Source organism: Maylandia zebra, linkage group LG3, assembly GCF_041146795.1.
Source record: "Maylandia zebra isolate NMK-2024a linkage group LG3, Mzebra_GT3a, whole genome shotgun sequence".
NCBI classification, from domain to species: Eukaryota; Metazoa; Chordata; class Actinopteri; order Cichliformes; family Cichlidae; genus Maylandia; species Maylandia zebra.
Window position 1 is genome coordinate 9316259 of NC_135169.1, and position 16524 is coordinate 9332782.

A 16524-nucleotide genomic window follows, 5' to 3' on the forward strand; every position below is an offset into this window, starting at 1 on the left:
GAAGAGAAACCTGGGGTTGTTCTTATTTTCTTCAATCAGTGATGAATAGTAAGATGTTCTGGCTTTGCGGAGGGCTTTCTTATAAAGCAGCAAACTATTTCTCCAGGCTAAATGATGATCCTCTAAATTTGTGACACACCTTTTCCTCTCCAGATTACGAGTCATCTGCTTTAGGCTACGTGTTTCAGAATTATACCACGGAGTCAGGTACTTCTGATTAGAGACCTTAGTTTTTACAGGAGATACAGTATCCAGAGTCGTATGTAGTGAGGAGGTGAAATTATTAACAAGATAATCGACCTCTGTTGGGGTAGCGTTCAGATAGCTGCTCTGCTCTGTGTTGGTACAGGGCATTGGAGATGATAACAGTGGGTGGATTATATCCTTAAACTTAGTTACAGCACTTTCAGAAAGACATCTACTTTGATAAAGTCTACTCTTCACCGCTGTGTAATCAATTATTGTAAATGTAAATGTTATCAGGAAATGATCAGACAGGAGAGGGTTTTCGGGAAACACTGTTAAATGTTCAGGTTTGATGCCATATGTTAAAACAAGATTTTGAGAGAAACCAATTGAGTCTAATAACAGATTAAATGCCATGTTGAGGCTGTCATTTTTAGCATCTACATGGATGTTAAAATCACCCACAATAATTATTTTATCTGAGCTCAGAACTAAATTAGATTCTGTTATACACTCAACAAAAATATAAACGCAGCACCTTTGTTACTGCTCCCATTCCCCATGGGATGGATGTAGAGACCTAAAATTCATTCCAGATACACAATATAACCATCCCTCCCAAACAGTGGCCACAAATCAGTCCAAATGTGTGGTAGTGGGCACATCTGCTATATTGAGATAATCCATCCCACCTCACAGGTGTGCCACATCAGGATGCTGATCTGACATCATGAGTAGTGCACAGGTGTACCTCAGACTGCCCACAACAAAAGGCCACCCTGGAATGGTGGACAAGATGATAAACAGACTCACGCTTAAGATGTTGTCTAATCTTCATGAGTTATTTTGTGTTTGTATTAGTAGGGTTAATGCATGTTCTGCTTGTTTGTGTGATTTGTATACGTTTCTTTTTGCAGTGTTTCAGACTCCTCAATTTTCCAAATTAAGCAGTCAGTTTTCTTTTTCCCAGGTTTGCTAACCCAAATTTTGATTTCCCACATTTAACACCAGCACTCCTCTGTGTTTCCACTTACTCTCACTCTGTTGTCCTCTCCCACTTCAACAGTCCAACAGCCGGCAGTTCTCCTTCAGCTTTGTCCTGTGTTCCACTGTTTCTTCTTGCCATTTTACTCCAAAGGTGGCAAATGTCAAACTCCAACAGTCTCTCAGTTCTCCTCAAACGTTCTCTTCACATGCCCAGTGAAGTTTCAGCGTGTTGTAAACACAGTGCCATTCATCCGATCAGGCAGGATGATGGGTTTGCTCTTCTTCTCTGATGCTGTTTGTCCACACTGCTGCTGCTTTGCTGGGACTCTTTGCTCAGGACTTTGCTGCTGTCTCTTTATCTGCCATGTTATTGCTCTTTGGAGCTGCATTCCTTGTCTTCAGGGAGGAGTGAGAGCTCGCTTGTGAGGTTGAGAGACACATGGTGCTGTAAATAAGTTAGCCAGAAACTTGGCCTGCATGTTTCCAATGATGTTAAACTATAACTTTCTTCCGACCGCTGCATGTGGAAAATTGATTCAGGTCTGCTTTGCACCTGAAAGTGACAAACTAAGACATTTTCATTATTATTATCACTGCTTAATCAACACACATCTCTCTCTCTCTGTTTTTGTGAACAGTCCTTTCTTAAAAGCAGAAAATGAGATTGTAGTTGTTTTTGGCTAATCAACACAAAACCTTTTTCCTATGATTATTTTTCATCTACAATGTAAATTCTTTCTCTTTTTCACTCTTTTTTTTTCTTTACAATAGCTGGTGACCTGCAGAATCACCGCTCCCACAATCAGAGGCAATTACTTTTACACAGCACACAAAAACACTGACGTCAGACACATTCACACTCACTTTTTCATCTGCATAAATAGATCATATGGCTGGTGATATGTGCCATGGTGATCCATGTGTATGATCACAAGTTTATTTAATTATTTTCAACCCAACAAAACAAATAAACAGAAACATGATGCTGATGCTATGAACAGTGGCAAAGTCTTGCACTTTCATATTCAATTCAGCTTCTCCATCATGTACTTTTAGATGTTTCATACAGGGTTCAGCATAGTAGTTGTTTTCACAGGTGTGCTCTATATCTCAACAATGGCTCATAATAAGACCACAGTCTTTCACACAGGTCAAGTGCCTCTATGCACTTCATTAGTTTAAATATTTGCCTATATCACTTCACCTCATATGTCATTGTACTGAATTTGAGCAACCCTAAGCTTAATGTAAATTACTTTTAACAACTATCCACCTCAATTAAATCTATGGTCTGGCACACAGGCCTGTTGTCGATCAGGGCAAGCTAAAGAATAAACATTTTGTGTCAGCAAGGGGGTGGGGGAAAGCCATTCACCAGAGCACATCTCAAGTGCTGCTGATGTGGGCTGGCCTTCTCCACACGCTCTTCAAGCCTGGTTTGTTTTCTGAAAACTTCTAACATTTTAATCTCTTGTCAAAGGAGCTTGCAAAGAAAGCGTCTGGACTTCTTTAAGTTGCTTGAAGACGTTTCACCTCTCATCCGAGAAGCTTCTTCAGTTCTAAGGTCAAATGGTGGAGGATAGAGGATCATCAGGGGGTCCTTTTGTCCCTCTGTGGGGGGTCACTCCCACTGGGTTTAAATCTGGGACTCTCCACCATTTGACCTTAGAACTGAAGAAGCTTCTCGGATGAGAGGTGAAACGTCTTCAAGCAACTTAAAGAAGTCCAGACGCTTTTCTTTGCAAGCTCCTTTGACTACGATGACCTGGATGACTGAGAACCTTCACAGACATTTTAATCTCTTCCATTTATAAGCCTGCGATTAACCGCACGGCTCAGGTCCGCGTGAACCCGCGCAGCTAAGGAGCCGTCGCTCTCTTTCATATTTTTTTTTTTTTTTAAATACTTTGTACTGCCAGGAGTAAAGTCCAGCACAAACGTCTGTCTCCCTCCGACTCACTCTTGGTTGCTTAGAAACCCATGATAACAACAGCTGCTGACGTCACAGACCACGTGTTCTGCCCCACACACACTCACACAAACACACTCAAACACAACAACAACAACACAAAATAGGCCTACTCCGGACTCACACCGGACTGCTCGGGACCCTGACCCAGTTGTGGGATGCTAACCCAGTCGCGCGACAAAACCCAATGAAGGGACGCTCAGGACACACACCCAGGGCGATTTCAAAACCGGACACTCACCGGACGCTTGGGCCCTTGGGCGATTTTACCAAAACCTCTTTTTCGGGACACTAACCGAGTTTTGCGGTTATAGAGTCTCTCTCTAGGAACTTACTCGGTGTTGCTTAGCGTGTAATATCAGCCTCGAATCCCACCGATCGTCATTCATCGAGGAGAAAAGACAGACAGTTAATCCACAGGAACTTCCTGGCTGACGTCAGTCTTTCAGCGTGCCTCTTCTCCCCTCGGTGAATGCGATTCCAGGGCTCCGGCATCGAAGGACCAATCAATGATAGGTTTGTAGCTTGAACCTATTCGCTGGAACGTTGAAGACAATATAATTACACCGCAAAGCAAGACACGAAGTAGGCAAAGTTCTTCATGTTACTCATGCACGGGAGAGACTGGACAGGCGCCGTTCCTTCGCTTGACCCCAGTTGCTCTCGACCGCTCCCCCGTAACACTGCCCTTTTATTGAGGCTACATAAATATGCATAGGTTCATTAACATATAACGTCTACATACAAACAAAGAGCACTTAGAATAGAACAGACGTAACTACGTTAATCCTACCATAAAACAATAAGACACGGTACGACCTCTCTCATGCTCCCAGAGTGCTCTCTAATACACACAAAGTTTGCAGACTATCAAGGATCAAAACCTCTACCAATCTACAACTAATTACAAAACTCTAAGCATATATAAGTAAATATTTCTAAGCATAAATGACGATCAACAATACAAAACCTAACATGTGCTGTCAGCTCATTGGTCACAAAGCAGGAGAGGGGCTGGGAATTATGTTTTCAAACAAAGCGTTAATTCCATAAACATTTATAGACTACTAAAGACTAGAGCTCACGGGCGCGTCACTGCAACCCCCCCTGGCTTCTGCTCCGTGTCTGCTGAGTGAGCCCTCATCTGGGACTCTCCTCAGCTCTTACTGGGACAGAAAACCAAGAGCGGCCGACAGTGATCACTGACTGTTTTTAGGGGGTTGTTGAGTTTAAATAGAACAAGACGCAAAGTAATAAAATGAATTAAAATTAATAAAACATGTTAAAAACACAACAGCATTAATAAACGCTGAGTCGCTTGGAACCGGAAGCAGAGTTTGTACGTCATTACTTAAAGACTGGATACAGGGTCGTGTTTGAGTCAGAGCAAGTGGTGGGGACAGTCAGGGACTAACAAACAGTCATTATAACTCATGAGAGTTATAGCAGACAAATCAACAATTCACCTCTTCCAACGAATGGCTAATGAATATTATGCGACAACAGTCCACATCAGTGTCTACTATTTACTGTCATAGCCAAGTGGCTAACAAAGGTAAACAGACGTTTTCCCAATCCCTGCTAGTGAATGTTATCTTGTTTCTGTCATGCGCCGTGGTGCGCGGGCACGAAAGGATCCAGGCGCAGACTCCGAGCTAACAAAAAGACACTTTATTAAAACAACGAAAGGCGACCCGGGGAAAGTAGAGAGCAAAACAGAAACTAAAAATCCGGGGAAACAATGACACGAGGAAGCCGGGATCGGGACGGCGGGGGGCTGCAATAGAAAGGGGAGATGATTACTAGGGAGCCAGGAAGCGGGGAGAACATATCAGGACTGAGTTAGAGTAGGGGCTTACGATAGAACGGAACCGTGGGAGCTCGGGAGGGAAGTGTGGCAGTCCGTGGGGGCAGGAAGTCCGTGGAATGGCGAGTGGGCCAGGTGAGCGCCGCGAGATCCAGTTGAGCCGGAGGACAGGCAGGTAGCAGACGCCGAGTAGAAATCTGGACAGAAGTAGGCAGGTTAAACAAAGTTCCAAGCAGAAGAGAATGCACACTTTTCGTGGAAGTCTGGTTACCACTGTGGGGATGACTACGGACTGGCGTGGAGCATCCGTCAGCGCCGGATTAAGTGGATCTCCGTGTAATCACCGGGATGGAGAGCAGGTGTGCTAGTGATGGCCCAGCCCGGGGGTGTGGCTACCCGAGCATCACGCATTCCACAGACCATGACAGTTTCAGGATCCATGTCGTACAATGTACCTGCCATTAACCAATGACTCATCTGCTTACCGGGATCTGCTGCTTATTTCTCGTCTTCTTTTCTCTTTTTTTTTCTAAACTGAGGACCTGATGGTCCCCTAACCCTAACCCTTCAGACACTTCAGGAAAAATAATTATAACATAATTGGCTTGGACTGACAACATTATGGATGAAATGTGCACTATTTAGAAGCAGCCCGCCCCCTCCCCTTTCTACAGGTAGTGTGTGAGACTTCAGCACAGCAGCAGCAGACGCACTGAGGGCCCTTGCGCTCACTTTTCCCGTATATGTGTGTGATAGAATTTAGAAAACACATCGGTGCAAATTCTAAGTATATATCATGACATGTTCATCTTTTGTGTTTGTTTTCGAGCTGTCAAAATTAACACGTTAATGCTGTCAACAACGATTGACGCAATTAAAATTTTTAACACAATCAACCCATCTGGAGCGCAGAATGGACAAACTGCTCAAAATGCGTTGACAAAGACATTTCAGGGATTTTGAGTCATTCTGTGCTCCAACTGGATTAATTGCATTAATTGCACCAAGCAGCAGGCGCACCTCGTAAATGGAGGGCACCCTTACTCCTTGCAAATGGGCAATAGAAAACCAATCGGTGCCTATGCCATCCCCAAAATGCATTTGCACGATGTTGGGGCAGCATGGGTGCGAGCAACTTTTTTTTGCCGATCCCATGATGCCTGGGCAACCACCCATGTCGCCTATATCAAAACCTGACACTGTTTACAGAATAAATGTTTTGCCTTTACTTTTATGGTATTTGTGTCAACTCCTGTAAATATATGGCACTTCATGCTTAACACTGAAATGAAATTTTATTGCAAAATTACAGCTAGATTGGACAGTGGACTTGTACTTATTAAGCACCACAACTGTCAGATACACATAAGCAGTGTTGGTCAAGTTACTAATGGTAATTAGTAGAGATGGACCGATCTGATATTACGTATCGGTATCGGTCCGATACTGACCTAAATTACTGGATATCGGAGAAAAATAAAAAATGTAATCCGATCCATTAAATATCACGAAAGCACCTCACAAAACTTGCAACACGCCGTAACTCACCTCAGAACGTTAGCACGTCGGAGCAGTATGCATCACGTGATAGAGCGGCTGTGGCATGCGGGACCTGTCGGTGGTCTGGATAGCATTTGGAGCTTCGCTAGCAACCTGGCATTTAATCTCCGACAAAGTTATCCCCGAGAGAAGTAAAGCAAGTGTGTACATCCATCTCTGAATGTTTGTAAAGCATTCCTGCGTTAAGCTTAACAAACGACTGCCTCTTCTTGCTGCTACTTCAATCATGAAACTGCTTAATGATCAGCTGATTGGCTTTTCTGTCGCGAGTCTGTCATGGTCCTGGGCCATGTGGGCCCAGTATTCTTAGTTTCTTGTATTTTTGTATTTCGTTCCTTATTTAGGCCATGTTTCCTGAGTTGTCCTGTTATGTTATTCCTTATTTGACTTCCCCTTGTGACTTTTATCCCCTGTGTGCCCCTCTATGTATCTGTGAGCCCTCGTCTCCCCTCCTCGTGTTTCATTCCATGTTTCCCCAGCCTACTATGCCCGTGCTCTCTCTCTCCTCCTGTCTGAACCTCTGTACTTCCTGTTTTACTTTGCCCGTCTCCCATCAGTGTTGTGTTCACTCCTGCCGTGCCTTGTTATGATTATCAGTGTCACCTGTGTTCCCCGTGTGCTCCCACTTCCCTCGTTAACCCTCTGTGTATTTATGTCTGCGTCTCCCTCAGCTCTGTGTCGCGTTCTCCCTCATGCTGTGTGTGATTTCCCCTGTGTTTCCTGGTGAGCTTTGTATTTAGTTTTTCCCAGTTTAGTTTTGTATCTCCTATTATCTTTTGTCAGCAATAAAGCTGCTTTTTGAGTTCATCCCCTGAGTCTGTGAGTTTTGCGGTTGGGTCCTCATCCTGCCTGCCACACAGCCGAGCCATGACAAATACAGCCTTCTGTGTGAGAGTAAGTCCATTATTCTGGAATAAGCTCATTAAAAACAGATGATAATGCCAGCACTGCCATTTTAGACACTCCACAGTTGTTTGGCAAGAATGTTCAAATCCTGATTCATGTTGTTTAATGGGGCACTATAATCAGCTTAAAGTACTGCTGCTCCTTTACTGGGCAGGCATGCATTTCTCCCACAAGGGGGCCTTTTAATCTGAATGTCTGCCATTTTAAACTAATTTGTGCCCTACACTAATTTTTGGTATAAATGCATGTTGCCTGTTCATACATACAAATACAGTCACACACACAAAGCATTCACCATGATGCACGTAGTCTCGCTTAATGTGGCTATGAGTTGCACTCGTCACACAGCCCAATCATTCCAGTCTACTAAAATTAAACAGTGTTTTTTACTGTTTCCACCCCTCACACATGCTTCTCTGTGTAAAAGATTCATATTCACGAACACACATTGTGAGTAACTCCAGCCACAAGGCAAATATTCCATGATATGTTTGGTTTTCTTTTTATCTATTTAAGAGTTATCACCACCACATGGGCGGAATATTCCAGAACACTGTTTCTTTGTCCACCTATGCAGGTAGTCCTCTTAGTTGGCCCAGTGACCCGTTTCCTGGTTTTCTAAGTAGCCCTGATCTCATATTTCTGATTTTTCCCTGAGGCTCCTTGTGCTTTAGTTTTCCCAGTTTAGTTTATTTTGTATTGTTTTTCGTGTCCCACTTCACGCCAGCAATAAAGCTGTGTTTTTTGAGTTTACCTTTTGACTCTGTGAGTTTGCGTTTGGGTCCTACTCTTGCCTGCAAACAGCCGTATTGTGACAGAGTCCGTCTCTCTTGTTTGTTTTTGGCCCACTTTGCACCAGAAAGAGGAAACCAGCGGCTGAACAACAGCAGCACGTTTAAGCTTGATAAGCTGTTGTTAGAATGTATTTAATATTACTTTCTACACCAGGATCTTTTTCTACGTAGCTGACGCTGGTAACTGTGCAGGGGCGGATCTAGCAAAGTTTAGCCAGGGGGGCCGATAGGGCATTAACAGGGAAAAGGGGGCACAAAGACATACTTTTCTTTCTTATTCTCATTTAAAATGTCTGGCTGTTATTAAATAATTATCTGAATCTTACGCCCAAAGTTTTAATCTGATGTAAAATGTATCGAAGTCCATTACTGTATATAGTAACTATTAAGTCTAATATATATACCCTAGTAAGCTATAGTACTTTTTCCTTTGGGAAGGTACCATCTGTGCAGTCTGCAATTTTGTTGAAGAAAGATGTTGAATCTATTTAATATTTCTTGAAAAATAATTGATTTCTGTGCATTTTTTTTCACACTGCATCAAATTAAGGTTGATTACGTCGATTAAGCATCATGAGGTGGAGCGTGAGGGGTGGTTCCCTATTTTTTATTTATTTATTTTTGTTGTTGCTGGGAGTTGGAACCCTATTAGTTAGGTTGCTTAATATTTACGCTAAGTACTCTTTAAAATACCAGAATAGGGAGGATGGTGTAGGTTTAAGTTTATTAGATTGATCAGTATTGCTGAACTATGAAATATTTTTTTTTGCATACAGGTATAACAGAATAGCTTTAGTGTAGTTGTTGTTTTAAACTTGAGTATGAACTTATACAAAATGCAGCAAGATATTTAAAAAACAGTTTTGTTGATTAAAAAACACTATATCGGATTCATATCGGTATCGGCAGATATCCAAATTTATGATATCGGTATCGGACATAAAAAAGTGGTATCGTGCCATCTCTAGTAATTAGCGATTCTGCATAATCCATCGTATAAAATGTAATCAAATGAAAAAGTCTCTTTTTAAAACTTGTTCTATTAGTTTAAATCTTTTGACTTTATGCACATTGCATCAAGCCAAAATTAAAGTATATGCAGCTGTCTTTGACTACTACACTCACTTTTTCAAATGGATGCATTAATTAATGTGCTTAAATGTATTTTCACCTGTTTAGCAGCAGTGGGGCCAGTGGTGGTTTGCCCAGTGTTGCAGTCATGTCAGTGGGAGGATCCGGGGGTTTCTCTGTGAATGTCACATTCCTGTGGCAGCGTGCTCAGTGCTCGCTCAGATTGAAGTTTACTTTTTCGCTGTAGAAAGAAGTTTTCTTGAGTGTACAGTGGACTCTAATGTTTTTGTCAATTTTTATAGAATCAAACTCAAAGTAATGTGAGTACTTCCAATCTCTAAACGCTGGGTCCTACTCTCTCCCACACTCGATATATTATCCATTGTTGATCTGCACATGTCTGTTACCATGGACGTCAAACTTGTACGTCATTGTCATGAGACACTCTCAAAAACAAACACGGTTTAGTAATGCAGTAACGCAGCATAGGAAAGTAACAGTAATCAGATTACTTGTAACACGTTACTGCCTATCTCTGCACCTAAGTATGTCATTGTTTTAATCCAGAGTCACTCATACAAGGTTATGCATTTGTGCCTAAGAAATGCTCCAGCTCCTCATATAAGTGAGGTAACACAGTAATACTTCAGTCTTTCATGGGTTCAGTGCTGTTAACTGTTTTTGAACAAACTTTATTTTCTGCATTTGTTTTTTTGTTTTTTTTCCTTTTGCCTGTCCCATTTGGTTCTTTAGCCATCAGAATTGTTGTCTGAAGACCAACAAGGATACCCAATGGATTTACTTTGCCAAATGGATCATCGTGGCATTGCCGTATTGGTCCATTTGGTCGATCTTTGTTTTTATTATTTATTATATTTTATTTTCAGATGTTACAGACGGGACAGACATCAGTGAGGGATAGGAAAGGGAGAAAGAAAGAGGAAGGAAAGGAAAAACAGAAGGGGAGAGGGACAGTGAGAAAGGGGGGGAGAAAAAAAATAAAAATCTCCTGGATCACCTGTTGAGAGAAGAATAGAAAACAAGCAAAAAAACAAAAAAAACAAAGCAACATACTAAACACAACACCATCGCATTAATCTAGCTAAGTATAAACAGCAGTAAATACTAAATATTCAATGTTGTTGTGCAGCACGCAGGACAGATGTGCTTTGAAGTAGTAGCCAAGAAAGGTGTAATTTAAGTCTACGAGCAGTGAACACCCGTGTGCATACCTGTGTGGATCAGCATGCTTGCATTCCAAAGGTTTCTCCATGTAACGATCTGCTAGGGAGTGTGGGGGGGGGGCCACAGCCCCGTCCTCCAGGGTATGAAGCAGGTATGGAGGAGATCAAAACTCCAGACATCCAGAGGCCCCCAGAACACAAGAGACCATGGAAGACCAACAGAGGGGCAGCCGCGCCACTGTCCCAGCAAGAGCTGAGGAGAGTCCCAGATGAGGGTTCACTCAGCAGCCGCGGAGCAGAAGCCAGGGGGAGTTGCAGTGACGCGCCCGTGAGCTCCGCCGGCAGCCAGCTGTGCCTGAGTGACCGAGCCCCAGACCGAGAGGCCGGGGGCACCCCACCTCCGAAGTGGTCCGAGCGAGCCCCAGGTTCCAGGCCCCGATAAGCGGCCGCCAAGGAGTGAGCCGGTGTGTACCTGGACGCCCATCCCCAGACACAAAGAACCACCAACGCACCGACACCTGAGGGAGTCCGCCACCGGCAGGGGAAGTGGTGGTGGGTGGAGATAGGCCTCCAAACCTTGGAGGGCATGAGGTGTCCCCAGAGAGGTGGTGTCTGATACCCAACCTGACATATAGACACAGACATACAGTCACACACAGACACAAACATCCATTCCCCCCCTCATGCTCTCATGTGCACTCACTCCACACTCAACCAACGTGGAGACAGACATAAAGAGACGCTGTACACACAATCACACTCCCCAAGCGTACTCTACAAACCGGGTCTAGGTACCCTTGCCCCTGGAGGGGGGAACTGCACCCAGACCCAGGTGGTGTTACCCTTTTCCCTGCGGTGGGGAGAAGCAGACCGCCCCGACTCCGCAGCAGCAGGGAGGCCCCACACTCCAGACCGCAGTCGGACGGCCAACTCCTCCTAGCCCTCCCGCTCCAGCAGGCCGCAGAGAATGGGGGTGGGAGAAGACTCTATTTTCTGCATTTGTTAACAAGTATTAACAAACTGTATTAACATTTATGGATTAACACATCTGTATGTGTGTAAAGCATGCCCCCCCCCCCCCCCCCCCCCCCCCACAGCCCCTTAGTGAGACAGAACAAACAAAAACCCTTTTCCCGTAAAGGCAAATCAAACAAGGCAAATAGAATAACATGGGGTAATACTGCTGGGTCCAGAGGGTCAGAGATAATGACTCATTCTCAGCAATGTTACAGTTTAAAAACCAGACCAGAAATCCCTCCACACTCAGCAGTGTGACTGTCACTGCAGTTATTTCAGTGGGCTGAAGTTTGATCTGTGTTGTTTACTAAAGTGCAACAAAAGCTGTTTAACATGTTTCATTTTTAATTTGGACAGAAACATTGTGATTTTTGTCTTTTAAGCAAATATAGCAGTCTGTGACATCACTGATGAATCCATCCGTTGTGTTTGAGCCTGTTATCACTACACAAACGTTTGTTTAGTCTTTCCCGAAAAATAAGGTCAAAAACATGGCAGTCAGACATCCCACGCTGGCTACAGGGAGTTACACCTACTGTAGCTCCCAGTGATTTTAGAAAATGTCAGTAGTTACACACTACAGGGGTGTATCCCAGCACTGGTGTTAAGACAAACATGGACACATACTGCTGATTTAGAAACATCACCTCGGAGCACTGTATGTTACTGTAATGTTTTACACTGAATGACAAACTTTACTGTTGTCTATAGTTTAGTGTTCACTGCTGAAAGCAGGATTGGTATTTTGTAAATGTGTAAGTGATTGACTTTGTGGAGATCAGAGTACATGAGTGCGTTTCAAACACGTGGCTGTTACAGTGTATGTGGGTGGGGACGATCAGCCGATATTTAGCCGAAGCTGACACTGAGAACGATCACAACCAGTCATGGACCGTCTCTGGATCCTGAGCTGCACTCTGTGTGTCCTCCTGAGCTGGATGCATGTGGATCAAGTGGTGGCTGAACCGTGAGTTTGTCTTCAGCGTGTTTTTGTCTGTGTGAGTTGTTCACTGCAGTAACTGCTGTATGTGTGATGCTGTATGCAGCCAGTACCTGGTGGCCATTCCTGCAGTTATTGAAGCTGGAGCTGAGGCCAAATTCTGTGCAACTCTCCGACAGCCCTGTGGGACTCTGGTCATGACTGTCACTTTGATGTCCCGAGAGAAGAACACAACCTTATTCACGCATACGTCAAATGAGGCCTTTCAAACCTGTGTTCAGTTTGAGGTTGGCAACCAGCACTTTCACACACAAAGTGTGTTTGTTAGTTGTTATCGTAAGCATTATTGGCTTTAATGACTATCTAAATATCCCACTGTCTCAGGCTCCTTTGGTACAAAAGGAGGTGCAACATTTTCAGGTGGAGGTACGAGGAGACACATTTTACTCCAAACAAGTCAGAAAAGTGATGATCCGAGCGTCTGATCCCGTCACATTCATCCAAACAGACAAACCCATCTACCTCCCTGGACAAAAAGGTAACAATGTGCTGTTATGTTATATAAGACATGTAGTTCATTCAAATTCCAACATCATGAGCCAGCTGCTCCACCATCTCCAATTTGTGTAACAAGTTTTATTGTCCAAAATTTGGACACACATGCAATGATTGATGTGAAATGTTTGCTTCAAATAGCAAATTTTTTTCAAGATATTTAATTTAATATTTAATACGGTCGATCGACCGAGATGTTTATTCGAAGTTTGAAATCCAACTCCATCTTTGAACATAACTACCGCATTTTCCAGACTATAATGCGCACTTAATCCTTTCTTTTTCTCAAAAATTGATCCGCCTTTTGTAAGGTATGAAGCCGCACAGCTTGATGGATTGTCAGAGCATTACGGCTAGAAGAGTCAGAAGCCTGGGTCCTAAATGCCGTATGTTCAAGTCCTAAAGTCAAACGAACACTGCAGCATCACTGAGAGTTAAAAACTGTCTAAATTCTTTCATCTTTAATAAAATGATCAGCCTTGCTGCTTTACCAGGTGTAACAATTAAGTTTAACATCCAGGCATCCATGCAAACATAATTTATTAAATTTAACAGAGTTAGAAGTTAGCAGGAAGTAAGCTCACTTGTTTTGCTAGCTACCTAATATAGCATGTTGTGACTGAGAGATTTCTGGATAGAAATAAAACATAAAGCTCTGCTATCACTTCCAACATTACCGAAGTTGGGCTAGCTGGTATGTAATGATGTGCTACGTTATCACTAGCGACACAGCTATGTTAGCATACCATAAACACAGTGAAGCTGGAGGATGAACGCTAAATTTTTTCCATTCGATAAACGGTCCCGATGGTTTTTGATGAATGCAATCACACGGAAAGATGCTTTAAATGGACCAAACTTCAGTCAGGAGAACAAATGAGATAATCCATCCACAATACCAGGTTAGTCATTATTATAAGATAAGATAACCTTTATTAGTCCCACACGTCAGAAATTTGTTTGGTTACAGCAGAAAGTGGACAGTGCAAAGTTACATAGCATAAATTATAAGGCGTTTTATGCGCCCTATATTCCAGTACGCCTTATGTATAAAAACAGACCCGTTTCAGACGCGTTCATCGTCAGTGCGCCTTATCGTCAGAAAAATATGGTATTTTAAAAAAACAACAAAAGGAAAAAAAAATCCCACAAGTTTCATATTTGAGCTCACACTAATGACGAACTTCACATTGCAAAAGACAGCTACTGACAGCGAATGGTATGCAGTTATTTCCCAGTGATGAGAAATAAAACATGCAGAATACTCAGAGTGCACAACTTCCCCCAAAGGGCAAAGGCCATATTATATTTTCCATTTTGAGACCTGCTGCTGTGATGGAGAATTAGACAGTAATTCAGCTTAACTTTGTAATCGGGGACAGATAGCACAAAATGAATCATGTCTGAGTAATGCCTCTTAGTTTATTTCAGAGTCAAATTCTTTTTATGTGAAAGTTTAACGGTTTTAATTTTTAAAACTTCACAATAAAATAAATATGTTTAAACATGGCTTTGGAATTCAAAGTACAAAAATAGAATAGAATAGAATTCAACTTTATTGTCATTGGACATGCACAGGTACAGGGCAACGAAATGCAGTTTGCATCCATCCAGAAGTGCTTTAGTGATATAGATATATTACAATATATATTAGCAATAGTATAGATATGTAAGTATATTACAGAAATGGGTCTATTATGTTATAATGTACACGGTATGAAGTATGTTGTGAATATTCTATAACTATAAGTATGTACAGGCTGTAGTGAGTACAAGCTATGTACAGGCTATGAACAGGATATAAATATGAAAAACTATACAGAATATGAAATAAATAACTTTACAGAAATCTGAGATATACAGCTATACAGAAATGGGAACTATGCAAGTTGTAAACAGTTGTAGGATTAAAGATTATTGAATGTACAGAATGATTATTTACACAGAGCTATACAGTAGTGCAGTTAAGATAAGTGAGATATAATTCCTACAGAGGCTATATAAAGTGCTAGTGGTTGTGAGTGGTGGTTCAGTCCATGTTATTATTGTGTGTTTGAGGGTACAGTTGTCCATTGTGGGGGTGTGTATGTTCAGTCCATGAGTTTAACGTGGGTCAGATGTCAGGAGGCAGAGTTCAAGAGTCTGACAGCTGTGGGGAAGAAGCTGTTCCGGTACCTGGTGGTCTTAGTCCGGAGGCTCCTGTGGCGCCTCCCAGAGGGCAGGAGGGTGAAGAGTCCATGTGATGGGTGACTGGGGTCTTTGATGATTTTCCCAGCCCTTTTCAGACACCGCTTCCTGTAGATGTCTTTTATGGCAGGAAGTGGTGCTCCGGCGATGCGCTGGGCAGTTTTCACGACCCTCTGCAACGCCTTCCGGTCCGAGGCAGAGCAGTTCTCGTACCAGACTGTTATACAGTTGGTCAGGATGCTCTCGATGGTGCAGCGATAGAAGTTCACCAGGATGTCTGAGGACAGGTGGTTCTTCCTCAGAGTCCTCAAGAAGAAGAGGCGCTGGTGAGCCTTCTTGACCAGCTTGGAGCAGTTGGTCGTCCAGGTGAGATCCTCGGAGATGTGGACTCCCAGGAACTTGAAGCTGCTCACACGCTCCACAGCCGTCCCCTTAATGTGGATGGGTGGATGTGGGTCAGCATTCCTCCTGTAGTCCAAGATGAGCTCCTTGGTCTTCTCTGTGTTAAGCAGCAGGTTGTCTCTGTCGCACCACTCAGCCAGACAAGCCACCTCCTCCCTGTAGGCGTAACTTTCTGCAGCCATTAACAAACACCAGAATAAACACCCCGAGGCTGCTTTTATTGTTGCTGGCGACTTCAACCACACCAACTTAAAGACAGTCCTCCCCAGATTCCACCAACATGTCTCCTGCCACACCAGAGGAGACAAGACTTTAGACCATGTGTATTCCAACCTGGCTGGAGCCTACAAAGCCACACCCCTCCCCCACATTGGACAATCGGACCATCTCTCCCTGTTCCTCACACCTCGGTATTCACCACTCATCCAACGTGTGAAACCTGCTGTGAGGACAATTAAAGTGTGGCCAGAGGGGACAGACGCAGTGCTCCAGGACAGATTTAAAAACACAGACTGGATTAAGTTCACCCACACAGACCTGGACCAGTACGCCTCATATGTACTGGATTACATCTCCGAAACCACAGTGTCACCACCCAGAAACGGATCACCATGTACTCCAACCAGAAGCCTTGGATGAACCGGGATGGTCGTCTCCTCCTGAAGGCCCGCAACACCGCCTTTAGGTCAGGAGATGCACACGCCTACAGCACAGCCAGGGCTAATCTAAAGAAGGGCATCAAAAAAGCCAAACACCATTACAAAAAGAAAGTAGAAGAACACTTCTCCAACTCCAACCCCCGACGCATGTGGCAAGGACTCCAGACCATTACAGACTACAGGACCACCAAACCCTCCCCCGCATCCTCTGATGTCCCCTTCCTAAACGAGCTCAACAACTTTTATGCTCGTTTTGAGCGAGGGAACCCCACAACCACAACCAAAGCAGACATGACGCCA

The 16524-nt window shown here is 43.4% G+C and overlaps 1 protein-coding gene across 1 annotated transcript in view; it reads left to right on the forward strand.

Annotated features, from left to right (window-relative positions):
* The first annotated feature begins 12320 nt into the window (after nt 1-12320).
* Nucleotides 12321-16524, forward strand: part of LOC112431891 (alpha-2-macroglobulin) — a 46592-nt gene continuing 42388 nt past the window's right edge. The window contains exons 1-3 of the mRNA XM_076879295.1: nt 12321-12448; nt 12528-12708; nt 12806-12959. Of these exons, the coding sequence (XP_076735410.1) occupies nt 12369-12448; nt 12528-12708; nt 12806-12959 (415 nt within the window). The 5' untranslated portion in view covers nt 12321-12368. The remainder of the gene's footprint in view (nt 12449-12527; nt 12709-12805; nt 12960-16524) is intronic.